Raw genomic sequence first — 14,222 nt, forward strand, 5'->3', positions numbered from 1 at the left:
AGGGTCAAGCCTCCTCTTGCCCTCCCTGCGCTACAGGCTCGGGGCCCATTGGGATGCACCGTCCTCCCTGCGGGGTGGACAGTAGATGTGCTGCAGATATTTAGAAGACCCGCCAGGGATAAAGGGAGCATTCGCTGCAGCTGGACCCCCATGCTCTTGTACAGGCTTGGGCTCCAGGAGCCACCTACGCTACAGACCGAGCCTCTTCTGCGGGCCATTGCTTCCCGCAGCAGGCACCGAAGATGGGGGACCACCATGGTCTGGGAACCCACCACCCAGCCTTGGAGCGGAGCCCTGCAGCCAGGAGAGAGCAGGGAAGCAGGCAGGCTCACTCCTGCCTCCCAGCCCCTGCTCGCCCCGTCCCTGAGGAGGGAGCTGGCTGCAGCATCTCAGTGTCACCAGCAGGAAGGACCAGCCTCTGAACAGAACCACCACCAGGACAAGACAAGATGGAAGTGCCAAAATGTGCACACACACACACACACACACGCGCACAGGGGCGAGAGAGCAGGAGAGACGCACACTTACTGGAACTGCTCTCGCTGTCACTGGTGTTTGATGTCACGCCCTCTGCAAAGCAACCAGAGAGACCCCCTTCAGAAGGAGCAGGGGAGGAAGGCACAGGGGCACCCCGCCTGTCACCCAGCACTACTGACCCAGGGCAGGGCAGCACCGGCCTCCCGAAAAACCCGCGCCCCAGCACCCACAGGGACGAGCCTACCCTTTGCTGGGAAACCGGGGACATGCAGGGGGACGCATGGCTACTCTGGGAGAAGGCAGGGATGCCAGGAGGGGGCTGCCTGGCAGGCGTGGGCAGGCATGAGAAGGTGCTGGGCTTCCCAGGCTGAGGGAGGGAAGGTGGAGAGCATGGGGGGGGGAGGGTGCTGGCAGGGGGAGTGGGTGCAGCATGCACACAGGGGGCAGGGGAGGGCATGGCTCCACACCGGCACAGGGACGGGGGAGCCTACCTCTGGGGATGGGACTCACAGAGACAAGACAGTGACAGGATGGGACAGAGTTTGGGGCTTTGCTTGCTCAGGCTGATCCCAGTGCTGCGACCACCCCACAGAGGCTTGCTGGCCGCTGCCTGCTCCCAATTGGACTCTGCACTGGTCGGGGGGGTGCGGAGCTTGGCAGGGGACTCACACCCAGCTGGGAGGGCTGAGGGGCTCTAGCCATCATTGTTTTGAGCTCTGGGTACATGGTGCCCCAGAGGAAGGTGGCAACACTTCAAAACGCTGTCACCCGCCCCACTCAGAGGGGATCTGTTGCGGTCACGGCCACCTCCCACCCACACTGGCAGTGGCTCCGAGTCTCTGAGTGCTAAACCAGCAGCCAGCCCAGCTAGGAGCAGGAGGAAGAGGAGGATGAAGAGATACAGCTCACCCTGGGTGCAGCAGGCAGCCCTCAGCTGGATGCGCTTAGGGCACAGCCAATATCCCCAAGCAAACTCCCCTGTCCCCTCCCACGTGCAGCAGCAGCACCTCCTGAAGCCCAGCAGCCTCTGCCAGCAGACGTGGCATTCCCCAGCAGAGGAGCAGCGCCCGCAGGGCTCCTCCTTCCCCACACCCAGAGAAGCGCAGCTGCCCCGGCCGGAGCCCGGCTGTTCCCCAGGCATCACCAGGCATGCCAGCGATGGAAAGTGAATGATGCACATTGGAATTCAACTTACTCAGGTTCTTTGCTCCATAATAATCGTCACTTAACCCAGGGAAGTCCTGATTTCACAGACAGCGAGAGGGGGGAAGAGGGGGAGAGAAGAGAGTGCGGGAGAGGGCAGTCAGAGGGATGGGGGAGACAGAGCCAGACCAGCATTAGTGACAGGAGTGCAGAACGGCCCAGAGCTGCAACTGCAAGTGAGGTTAAATGTTTTCAGAGCTGACACCATCAGCCCGCTGCCAACGTCTCGCCTTGTGTGGCTGGCCCCCCCACCGAGCTCATCCTCTCTGCCAAAGAGCCCCCAAGGGCCACCCTGGGTCTGGGGAGGGCAGGGCAGCCACGGCAGCATCTGCTGGCACGGAGCGGTTGCAGCCCTGAGCTGCTGGCAAGCACAGCCATGGTGTTTCTCCATGATGCCTCATGGGGAGCACTGGCAGGGCGCAGAGGCTCTGCGCTCTCCTGGAACAGCCTGGCTGCTCTGGGGGCAGGCGCAGCACAGCCAGTCCTCTAACACACGGCAGGGGGGCACGTTTTTCCCCATCTGCGTTCGTTACCTGCCCATGCCCCAGTGCTTGCATGGGTTGTGGAAACATGGGGGAAGGACACCCCACTGCAAGCTGGGATGGACAGGGGCAGAGCATGGGGAGGGAGCTGGCTGCAAGTCTATGACATGGGCTGGCAAAGAGCATTGCCTGCCTTGTGCTGTACGTCACTGCAATGCAGGGATCGCTGAGAGCAGCGCCCCAGCGAGTCCCCAGCTCCAGCATGGAGCTGACTGGAGCCCAGCCATGTCCAGGCACTACGAGAGAGACCCAGACACACAGACTTAACCTTCACCGCAGGCCAGAGGCTTGCGCTGGCTGCTAAGCTCACTGGAAGCTGGTGCCAGCCTGACACGGGCAGCAGAGGGATGCGGGCAGCCCCCAGAACAGCTCAGCATCAACCTCCTGCTTCTGCATCACACCCAGAAGAGCCATCGGAGGGGAGGGGACGTGCTCGCTGCACTGGCACCAGGGCAGAGACACTGCTCTGCCTTGCCCACCTCCTCTTCCCTGAGGTGCAAGGACCACGGCTCTCTGTCTGGACGCTTGCTGAAGGAGTGGATGCAGTTTGCCATCTGGAAGGAGGAGGGGCTGGGTTTGGCAAGCAGCTCCAGTGCTGCCCACATCAGGATTTGGGGCAACAAGCTGAATTCCCTGCCTTCGCTGGGAGCCCCAGGGTGCTGCCAGGTGAGAGCTGGGGACCCTCCCAGTGTCTGCAGCCAGCTACCAAAGATGTGCCTCAGTCGTGGTTGGGCAGCTCCTCCACCAGCGAGGGCATGGCTCCCTCGTGCCCACAGGGTTTAACCCATGGGAAGGGCTCTCAGAAGAGAATACGTAGCTGCGAGTCACTTCTAGGGGAGATGGGGAGCGCAGCTGGGACCTCGCCAGCCCCTCAGCCCTGACGGGGACAGAAGAAGCTCTGCAGGAGGCGGCCAGCCCCTCGCTTGGAGGGGAGCAGCCCTTGGCAGGCAAAGGGAGCAGAGCCCACAGCAGAGGGGGGAGAGCAGGGGGAGGCAGAGCAGGGGGTCGGGCGGGTGTAAAGTTGGATGAAAGGATGAAGACATTGAACATGAGAGAGAGAGAGAAAGAGAGCACCAGCCCGCAGCCGTTGCTTCCGTTTCAAGCTCTGGTTTCTCCCTAGCTGCTGGCACGACTGTGGAGCACAGACCCAAACATGGGCAGATGCCAGGACCCCTGGCTACGGAAACGTGCCGAATCTCTCCCCCCAAGGCAGGGGACCTGCGGGTTGCACGCTTGCCCTCTCTGGCCAGCTGCTACTTACGTTCCTGTCCGCTGCTCTCCTGGGCCAGGTTCTCTTTGCTCTTGTAAAATGGAAACTTTCGAGAGAGGCGGAAACTCTTTTTATGTTTCGTTTTGATCGACTGAAGAACATGGAGATGGAAGGGAGGACAGAAAAAACAATGGTGTTTAACACATGTGGGAAAAATTAAAATGAAGAGACAATGAGGAGCTGTGTCAGGGCAATTACCCTCAAATGAAATTATGGAGATTACATGAAAACTGTAATGCAGGAAAAAAAATTAAGCATGGAGAAAAACATGTGGTAGGGATGCTGGGAAGCTGACAGGGCAATCAGCAGCTCTGCAGGGGTAGCCAGGCGTTCTCCCTTCCTTATCTGCTCACTAAGCGCTCCGCGTGAGGGTAGAGAGCAGCTACCTTCACCTGCATGAGCTGCCTGCAGTCAGCTCACAGCCACGGGCCGCGGTGGGACAGGCTCTGCTCCCCATCACTCCAACAGGGGTCCTTCCCCAGCGCTTTCGCACCATCCTGGGCTCCTCTGCTTACCCCCTGCACAGTCACAGATGATTCCTGCCGAGCAGATGCAGGCCTGGGGCAGGTCCAGTCACACTGGTCTTTGCTTTGGGATTGCTCCAGCTGCCCCACCGGGAGCCCTGGCTGCTGGGACTCATCCTGCCCCCACTAGCTACCGGCTCCGGGCACCCCACTGAGCCCCACCTTGGCACCTACCCTGTTGGACTCAATCATGCCAGTCCTGGCGTGGAATTTCACCGTTTTCAACCGTGCTCGCTCCTTCTTTTCCACCCTGATCGGAAGTTAAAGGGGAGAAAGAGCCGCTAGTCCCGTGCATGCAGCCTCCGCGCCGCCCGCTTGGCTCCCCAGGCAGCTCCGCACACCCTCGGGTGGTGGCCCTGTTGGTGAAGGGCAGCTCCTTCCCAGAGAGGGATGGAGGTGGAGCTGCCTGCCTGGGGTCTGGCCAAGGCCAGTGTCTACAGGAGCAGGAGAGGGGACAAGCCAGCCTTCCTGGGAAGGGAGGGATGGAAGACAGATGTGGCTGGCTCTGCAGACCTGAAGGCAGTGGCATCCAGCTCTTTTGCTCCCTGCGACTTCCCATCCCATGGGACCTGGCTCGCAGAGCTGGGCAGGTTGTCAGAGGACACAAGGAGCAGCCCACAGTCACTGCTGTGACTCTGTTCTCACTTGGAGCCCCAGACTGGCTAACACCAGCTCTCCATCCCCACAGGGACCACAGAGGGGGCTGAGCACTCCCCTCCTCACCTGGAGTCTCACCCAGCTTTGGAGAACATCTCCCCAGGGAGACCTGCACGCAGCCCCAGCTTGCAACCGGGGTGCCCTTCACCCTGCACAGCCACGGAGGGGCAGGTGGGCTGGGACCACAAGGAGATCCCACCCTGAGCAGACCCCCGAGGGCTGCAGGGCTCGTGGAGGCTGGGGAGCTCTAGGAGACACCATATGTGACAGCTCCTGCTGATGGACACTCACCTTTTCTTGCTGGGGATGACCCCAATCTGCTCGCTCTCGCCGTGGGGTGTGACAAGCCTGGCTTGCCACCACTCATCATCGGAGGCGTTGATGACATGCAGGATGTCCCCATAGGAGAAGCTGAGCCCCTGGCTGGGCAAGCAACTGTCCCGGGTCCGGTCGTAGTCAAACAGGGCTCTGCAGAGGAGCAGAGAGAGGAGCGATGCCTTCCCCAAGCACGGCCAGGCAGCAAGGGCAGCAGCGCTACCGACCTTCCGGGGCACTGCCACCTTCATACCTTAAAGGATTTAAACCCAAACTTTGGGGAAGTCTTCTGCCGAGGCGAGCGGTGCTGTGCAGCCACCAGCACACCCCTCCTGCTGGCAGGATCAGCACAAGCCCCAAAGCATGCAACACAGGAATAACAGTGCTGGACCAGAACAACCCACTCTTGACCTTAGCTGTGAGAGCCACGCAAACCACAGACGCATTGAAGGCGGCTGTGGTTAGCGAGCAGGCAAAGCTCACATGGCCTCAAGAAAGCAGCAGCGTGCAGGAGGGCAGCGGGGAGCGGGGCTGCTCCCCACCATGGGGAGCCAAGGAGCGGGATGGGAAACATCAGACCCCACTGCTGGTGGGTGGTCGCACAGGCAGAGACCACGGGGCGCTTTAAGCACGCACTTTATTTATGTACAGGGGTACATTAGTCCAGAGTCTGTGAATTAGGAACATATCTGAGGGTATATGTATCTGCTTCCACAAGTGATCCTTTTCAGACTCCTAAATACTTCCCCTGAGAACAGTTTATTTAGTTTAAAATTATCTTCAATATTAAACTAACCAGCTACAGAAAAGTTTGGTTTTTTTTTTTTTAAACTAGAGGAGCACTAACACCCTTCCTGCGCTCACATCATCGCACACAGCACTGCAGCCCATACCCACAAGCTGCTCTCAGCGGCTTCACATGCAACTCGTTCTACTAATGTCAGATCTCAAACCGTGCCTGCTTTGATATATTCACTTTGCAACAAACCAAACCAAGGGAACAGTCACTAAAAGCACCACTACTGCCAACACAACCCCTGTGTTCACTCCTGGGATATCAGCCTCGCTCACCCCCCAGGCCAACACGAGCCCAGCACCGCAAACACTGGCTGGCTGCTGGTTTAATCCTGGCACTAACAAGCCTTCCTCAACTAGGAGAGACACCCTCTGCCCTGCTCATTACCCCCTTCCACTGCAGGGACTCCTAAGGGGGTCTGAAAGCACATGGTGCAAATGGGAGGGCCAAGAGACCATGTGGCAGGTCCCCGTGGAGCAGCAGAGCTGGGAGGGCACTTCTTCAGCCAGATCCCTGCTCCAGCACTGCCATGGGAGCGCCGGGCGATGAAACCTTTCAGGTCATTTGGGACTGGGTCAAGGCAGCCAGTCTCGAATGGGGAGGAGGAGAAGAGGGGCTGCCCCATGGCTCAGGGAGGGCTCTTTGGGACAAGACCCGATGCAGCCCTATGCATCCAGGTACATCCAGTCACCAGGTTGCTCCCCCTTTCTCAGTTTTCTCAGGGCTGGGGCAGCTCTCGTGCTCAGTCCCTCTGCACCCAAGCGCGGCCCCCAGCACGCTGGAGCCGGCAGCAAAGCACCACAGGGTGCTTTGGCCGGAGGCAAGCAAACCTCGCAGGCAGCTCCTGGCCAAAAGATAAAGCTGTGCATGGCCGGCAGGCCCCTCTGAGGCCAGCACTGTCAGGAGCGAAGCATGAACCAAGGCCCTGGGGAACTGGTCAGGCCGGTTCTTGAACCCAGGCGGGCTGCGGGGAGCCCTGCCCACACCCTGCACCCTGCCCTGCAGAGCAGCACTGGCCCCGCACCTCCCTGCCTCCTCCCACAGCAGCCACTGGCATCCCAGGGCAGGCACAGCAAGATTTATGCAAGGGCCAGACACCTGTGAAGCAGAGGCATGAGGCATTTGCTTCCCCAAGGCGCGATGCTCCTGGAGACCAGTCCCTAGCTGTGTTGGCACCCAGGACCCATTGTGGCTGGGTGCTCCCTGGGGCGCACAGGGTGCAGGGGCCAGATGGCAGCACGGGTGCTCTGCTCTGCCCCTGGGCTGGCTTGCGGCACAAGCAGCCAGGAGAGCAGATGGTTTGGCTGGAGGGCAGGGGAGCAGTGCCAGGGACTCGGCACGGCCTTCTGGTGCCCAGGCACAACGCCTGCCTGTCCCCCATGCCCGCCTGGCACGGCCCCAGTGCCGGCAGACTTTGCCCCGCGGCAGCGCAGGCAGGCGGCAGGCAGTATGCAAACCTGCCTCGCCCCTTGACCCTGCTGCACAGCTGCAGCTCTGAAACACGTGGTGAGCACTGGCACCCCCAAATCAGCTCCGGCAGGCACTTGGATGCCCAGCTCCAGCCCCATCAACAGCACGCGGGGTGCAATACAGCCTCACAGGGCTGACTCAAGCAGTTGGGTAGCAAGTCCTGTAATTGATGTCCTGTCCACAGTGCAGCAGCTCAGCTGGTTTCGGGTAAACTGTGCTCGAAACTACCCCGCCCAGAAGGGTTGGGGCAGCCCAGGTGCCTGGTGGCTCTCACAAGCACGTTTGTGGGATGTGTGGCCACCACAGCCAGGAAGGGTTGGGAAGGGCCATGCTGGGGGAAAAGCTCTCCCCTGGGATCACCCTCTCAGCAAGGCACTGCCCACCTCCCTTCTGAAGCCACCTGGGTGTATGTGAGGGGACACAGTGCTGCAGAGGCCACCAAAGCCACATGGAGGGATGCATCAAGAGATACAAGATACTACAAGCAGCCTGGAGGCAGCGGGGAGCTCTCTGGCTCGCAGGCATACCCCAATACGTGCAGCACCTATCCAGGCAGGGAACAGGAGACTCACAGGCTCAACACAAGCTGGACCCAGCCTAAACCCTGCTCCACCCACAAGGGTATCCATGGGACAGCAGGGGAGTGAGGGCAGGACTAGCAAGAACAGAACAGCACCCACCTCATTGCACACCGCCAGCACAGAGCCCCAAGATGCTAAATCAAGCAAGATGCCTGCAGAGCCTCACAGGAAGGTGTGAATTGCAGGAACCCAGAGCTGCAGCTCTCCCCTCCTGCCAGGCCATGCTTGCACCGGGTCCAGCAACAGCTTGAAGCCCTCCTGCATGGAGCAGCCATGCAGTGGGAGATGCAGGCTGAGGCTGATGCAGGCTTGGCCCTTGTCATCCTTCCCACAGGGAAGAAGCAGCATCCCTTGCTCCTGCCAGCCCCCACCTGCAACAGGCTGTGCAGGGCGAGAATCTACAGGATTATTTTAATTACCAAGTTAATATTACTCATTAGCTGTCACCCCACTCGTGCTGTGGCAGGCAGGAGGTGGCAGGAGGCAGGCAGCGAGCAGGGGCTGCCCTGGCAGCACAGGACTTGCAGCAGTTAGAGCTGCATGGCTGCTTAACCCCTGCCTGTCCCGTGCCTGGCTCCGGACCAAAAGCGCATCGAGGGCTCAGAGCAATAATCCTCCTAAGAGCTCATCTCCCCTCCAGCCAGATCCTGCCACAGGAATGGCGAGAGGAGATGGGGAGAAGCCTGTTAGCAGGGAGTGGTTCGAGGAGAGCGCCCTGAACGCTGCCCTGAGCAGAAGCGGCTCTGGATGCCTGGCATTTCCATTTCCCAGTGGGTCAGCCTGGCCAGCAGCTGCCCAGGGCTCTGTAGAGACACCAGTGCTTTCCAAAGCAGAGCAGCCCTTGGAAGAGGCACTTGAGTGCAGAGCACCCAACCTCAGCAAACCAGTTCAAAAGCACCCCTCTCCCTGCTGCACCCTCTGGGCTTCATGATGCATCTCTCACACTCACTTCCCTGGCCTCTGAAACACCCGTCCACAGAGGTGCTGCACAGCCCAGGCTGAACCATCCCACCCTGCATCCTGCATTGTGGGAATATAACCCATCCCACCCGCCTCCGGATGCCTGGAGCAAGAGGACAGGCAGGGGGGGCTGAGCCTTACCGGACATAGAGCGATCTCTTCTCACTTGTCCGGAGCGAGCCGGAGCCGGAGCTCATGCTGCTGTTCATCATCTGCTCTCTCAGATCGTGGATCTTTGACTCGAAGCGGCTGTACTCTGCAGGGAGAGAGGTGGTCAGTGCAGGCAGGAGCTGCCCCCAAGCCACCACCCAGCACCGAGCAGGGCGCAACTGGTAAGCGCCGAGAGAGGCAGTGACTGCTTGTCCGTGGGGCATCTTGCCCATGAGCCCGTCTGTCCCCGCACACGAGGGAGGACGAAGCCGAAGAGGCTGCAGCACCCTGTGGGAGTCCAAGCAGGGCATCCGGAACAGGCAGAGCACTGGCTGCTCCCAAACCCACCCCAAACCCTCGCACAGGCAGCTTGGGAAAGGGCTGCTGAGACCTCCACCACTACTGAGCTGCAGCTCAGCGAGGGAACGGCTGGGCAGGGCTCAGCAAGCCTCTGACCTACAGAGCAGTTCAAAATGTGCAGAGAAAGAGAGCCCCTCCAGGAGACCGTCACTCACCAGCTGGAGCAGCAAGGCACGACTGCAGCTATCGGGGGTCCCCACCCACCGCTCTGCTGGCAGCAGAGCCCCTCTCCCCAGCAGGCACGGGGAAAGGGGAGGCAAAGCATGGTCCCCGCCCATGGAAGGGGAGCGGAGAGGAGGAATTCACCTTTCGCTCATACATCCCGGCAGCAGAGACCCACAGGAGGAGCCGGGGGACCCTCCAGAAGCCGCCACCGCCACCTCCCTGCTGGGCGGCTGGATGGGAGCAGCCACCACCCCGGCGCCTGCCGCCGTGCCAGCTCGACCTTCAGCCGGGTGTAAAGGTCGGGCCAGCAAGCAGAGGGTGGAGGCACCAGCCCTGCTTACCCAGGGCCGACCGGGGAATGTTTGCCAGGCAGCAAGCAACTGCAGCACCAGGAAAGCTGCTGGCACTGCCACAGCCCACCCTGGCAGTTCTCACCCAGTACCATCGATTTTGTCCCCTGGGCACACTCAGCAGTTACATCCCCATGTCCCAGCAAGAGGAGACCAGTCTCATCTCTGCTGTAAGACTTGTCTAGAAAGCCTTCTCCACAACCCAGCAGTTTAGATGTGGTTTGGGTTTTTGTTTTGTGAACCGGAGCATAGCAGCTCAGCAGCAGAGGCAAGCGCTTGCTGTAGAGCGGAGCCCCAGCTGTTTCGGGGGACTGTGCAGGCTGCTGCCTGGCCTGCAGAGCTGCATCACACAGGGTTAGCGGGAATGCACATGCTAAGCTTAGCACTGCTAAGAACGCTGCGGGCTGCGTTTGAGAGCCAGCCCCTCACCGTGCAAGGGGAGAGGCGACTCTCAGTGCAGATGAGCGTGGGGCTGGGGTTATGCAGTTGCAGCTCGGCATTTCCTGACTCTCCAGCCCTTCACTCTGCAGCCAGACCCGCCTGGGCATCCCCCTCCCGCACCCAGCTGCCAAAGATGCATTTTTACTTAAAGACTGAAAAAAAAAAAAAGGCGATACACACAAACTGCCAAGCAGCACACAGAAACTCCACATGAAGCCCCTTCCCCTGCCACGGGACATCAAGAGGTGCCTCATGCCAGGCAGGGTCAGCTGCTTAATGCGGAGGTCACTAGACCCCCGCTGACCCTGGCTGCCCCACACTGAGGGGCACCCACTGCCCCCACCTGCCTTCCTGCTAGCAGAGGGAAATGCAGAAGCAGCCAGGCATGGGCAAGGCTTATTTTATAAGAAAACTGAATTCTGACACCAAAGCAGCACTTTTGAACTCACCAACCTGCACCGAGGTTTTACGGAGCTCCCGGCAGAGGGAGGTGAGCTTCATCCCGCTCTGCACCTCTCACCCCACACTGGGGTGGGCCACAGTGTCTGCGGTGCAGCTCATTCTGCCACCAGATGCCCATGAGCTCTTATATCCCAGAGGAGTATCTGTCAGAAGCAGGTACAGCTGCTCCGTAAACCCTCTTTGGTACGGAAGGGCTATTTCCCCTGGACAGCTGCTGAGCTAGGCACTACAACCCCCGTCCCCAGCCGAGTCATCCCAAACCCCGCCAGTGGCACAGACTCTCTGCATACCCCGCACCAAGAGGACCACTGCTCCCTGCCATGTGGGCTCCCGCCCGTGACACCCTTCGCCACAAGAAGCCCAGTGTGGAGGATGCACTGCTCAGGATCGGGCAGGCAGCAAAGGACAAAAGCAGGTTTAGCTGTCACTGGCATCAGGGCGGGGATGTTGGGAGGGCAACCTTTGGGTGCCACCGCCCTGCCAGCACCTGCGTCCCCTGCATGCAACCCAAGGGCACAGCTCTCAAACACCCCCACCTCAGCCAGGGCACTCCATGGAAAGGGACCTTCCAGATTTTGCTGGAGCAGCCATGCTGCTTGGAGGGACCGGGAAAAGCCTGCCAGCACAACAAGAAGCACAAGCCAGGCTGGATGCAGCAAACTGAAGAAGGACACAAGGGCTGCTCTGGCTTTATCCCCCAGAGAGCATACACAATGACATCCTAGGAAGGGTCTCCCAAGGAGCCACCAACCTGTGCTTGCTCTGACTGCAGGAGGGCGCAGGCCGGAGGAGCAGTCAGCCCCAAAAGCAAACCTGCCACCTCCCTCCCAGCGCAGGGGAGGCAAGGTTACCCCGGGAGTGACCACAGCATGCTCCCAGCTGCCACCGGCCCCCCCTTATCTGCGTGCTGGAGCAGCCTCCGAGACAATTACCAGCAGATAATCCCCAGCAAGCAGTGCTCCTGCCTTTGCTCCCTGGCTCACAGCCACTTTGCCTCCACATCCTGGAAGGAGATCTCCCGCGCAGCCGAAACTCGCCCGGGAAGCTTGCCCATGGCATGGCGGGGAGGTGAGCCATGGCTGATCCCCACCTCCCTGGCATTCCCACAGGACTCAGGTGCCGGACATGTTCAGGACACACTTATCGAGACTGAAAAATATGCAACAGGTGACCTGGCGCCTCTTGCTGTGAGTGCCACTGCAGCACTGCACCACGCGCCAGAAGGGGCAGGACGTTTGCTATTCCCACTCAGCAACTCGATAAAAACACCACTCCACCCTCCTGCTGCTCTTCCCTTCCCAGGGTGCGGGTGCCCTTGGAGCTGGGCCCGATCCTACACCGGGGGGTGAGCTCGGCACCAGGAGCAGGATACGGCCCTGCATGCCCAAGCGTGCGCAGATCGCAGACCATTAAGATCAGGCAGGGATTACCTGCCTGCACCGAGGATCCCCAGCACTGGCACACGCTTGTGTGGTGCAGCTGCAAATATACCCGGCGAAGCCATCAAGTCAGCGGGTCTGCAGTTGATTTCTGGACACCAGGAGACAGTGCAAGGGCAGAAGGCGCTGGTAGAGAGGGGAGCTGCATCAGAAAGCAACCCTCCAGCATGCATAAAGCCTTGTGCACGTGCCCTGCTCTCTGGCACGCAAACCTGCCTGCCGAGGGCCAGGCCAGCTCCGCTGGGCCATCAGCAGAGCCCTGGGATACTCGGCCACAAGCTCCAGTCCAGACACCTGCAAAAACTACCCCCAGCTCCATCATTCCCCTCCAGCCCAGCATTTTATTGCCCTGACCCCGCACACCTTCCAGCTGCGGGGTTAAAGTACAGACACCTCCCTGCACAGGGCACACATGCCGCAGGCTCAGGCAAGCGGAGGGGAGCACAGCCATGGGGAAAACTTGGAGGCTTTTAAAAGTCACCCTGCGGCCCTGGCACTTCCCTTTGAGTGGCCAGCTCAGAGAAATGCAGTCACGTGAGTTTTTGTATTTTCAGGTGAGGAATATCAAGGCTTTGTTGCATGGGGCATGAGGAGGGGGAATCACCAAACCCAAGTGCTGGTGATAGCGGCAGGCAAAGGTCAGGGGAAGAAGTGCTCAAAGGGAAGGGACCTCACAAACAGGCCAGAGGCACCATCACAGGGAGCAGCCTCCTCCTTCTCCTTGACGGCACGCAGCAGTGGCGAGAGGCGCTGCACCAGGCGCAGGTCCTCAGAAGAAAGGCATGACGGCAGCTCCTCTTTCTATCCTTCCCTGGTTTTGTCTTTGCTTCTTTCCACTCCTAGTGCCTGGCAGGACCCCACAGGGAGGGCACCTCATCCCCTGAGACCTGCGCAAGCAGCCTCTCTGCTCCCTCAGAGGACCAGTGAGGTCAGATGCAGAGCATACATGCACTCATTCAGCACCCCATGGGCAAGCCCTGCCTGTGCTCACATACGAGAGACAGGTGCCATCCTCTGCTAGCAGGAAGGAACTTCTCAAAGCCCCTTTCCACTAGCATCTCCTCCTTTAGGCATCCTACAGTCCACCTCTCTGGCTCTTTCCACAGCCATGATGCACATAGAAAAGGCAAACATTTGGGAGCACACATGCCCCTCGAGGGGCATGTGTGAGGTGAGGTGAGCCTCACCTGCACCTGGGGCTCATGCCAGGGAGACCTTTCTCCTTGGCTCCCAGGCCTTCAAGCCTCCAGAGCGCTGAGGTCAACTCCCAAGATACAACAGTCTATGTTTCACAGCAGCAATGCTGCCTCCCAGGACAGCTGCAGCCAGTGTGCCGGGTGCTGCTGCCCGCACGTGCCAGGAGCCATCGTGGACCTGGAAAGCCACCAGGTACAAAGCACTGACATTTCAGCCTCGGTCTAAAGGGGTTTCAAAACATTTTGTCCTGCTTGACATTTAGGAACCACTCTTGGTTGGTGTCTTTGCCAAATCTCAAGTGGCAAAGGGAGCCAGAAATACAAGAACATTAAGTGCTTCCTGGAAAGAAAGAAAGCAAAAAAAAAAAAAGCCAAAACAAACAAACCCCACACCCACAGCACACCCCTGAGTGGCACTAACGGCTCTGTGCCCCAATGGCCTCTGCCACAGGACAGAGAAGGAACAGCAGGGACAGGGACCCCCAGGGCACGGCCCAGCTATGCCACCGAGGAGGCACAAGGCAAAGGGCAGGCGAGCGGCAGCACGCTGGCCTCAGCAGAGAGGACCCAGAGCCACTGGGGGAGAAAACCAGCGGGGCCCAGGAGAGACACCTTCACCAGGGGAAGTGAATTGCTGCATCCTGGCACTAGCACGGTGCCGCTCGGGACATGGTAACAGCACGGCAGCAGCCCCAGGAGCAGCTCCCGGCCCCTCGCCTGCCGGCGGGATGCCCTCCCCAGCGCTCGCCCTTCCAGCCCACAGGTGACGCTTCAGCCCTGCCAGCTGGGGAGGGTTTCGGTAGGCAGCTGCCAGCTCCCTTCCCGCAGCAGCCTGCCACTGGCTGGCCCCCGCAGGACACAGCC

General features: G+C 60.0%; 1 protein-coding gene across 1 annotated transcript in view; it reads right to left on the reverse strand.

Moving 5' to 3' along the window:
* The window catches only part of DLG3 (discs, large homolog 3 (Drosophila)), a 76,384-nt gene that overhangs the window by 5,256 nt on the left and 56,906 nt on the right, over positions 1-14,222 (reverse strand). Inside the window, exons 13-17 of the mRNA XM_009331752.1 lie at positions 8,937-9,186; positions 4,965-5,141; positions 4,191-4,266; positions 1,673-1,718; positions 529-570 (exon numbers count right to left, since the gene is read on the reverse strand). Coding sequence (XP_009330027.1) covers positions 529-570; positions 1,673-1,718; positions 4,191-4,266; positions 4,965-5,141; positions 8,937-9,186 — 591 coding nt within the window. The remainder of the gene's footprint in view (positions 1-528; positions 571-1,672; positions 1,719-4,190; positions 4,267-4,964; positions 5,142-8,936; positions 9,187-14,222) is intronic.

This window comes from Pygoscelis adeliae, unplaced genomic scaffold (genome assembly GCF_000699105.1).
Source record: "Pygoscelis adeliae isolate BGI_AS28 unplaced genomic scaffold, ASM69910v1 Scaffold79, whole genome shotgun sequence".
In the NCBI taxonomy this organism is placed as follows: Eukaryota; Metazoa; Chordata; class Aves; order Sphenisciformes; family Spheniscidae; genus Pygoscelis; species Pygoscelis adeliae.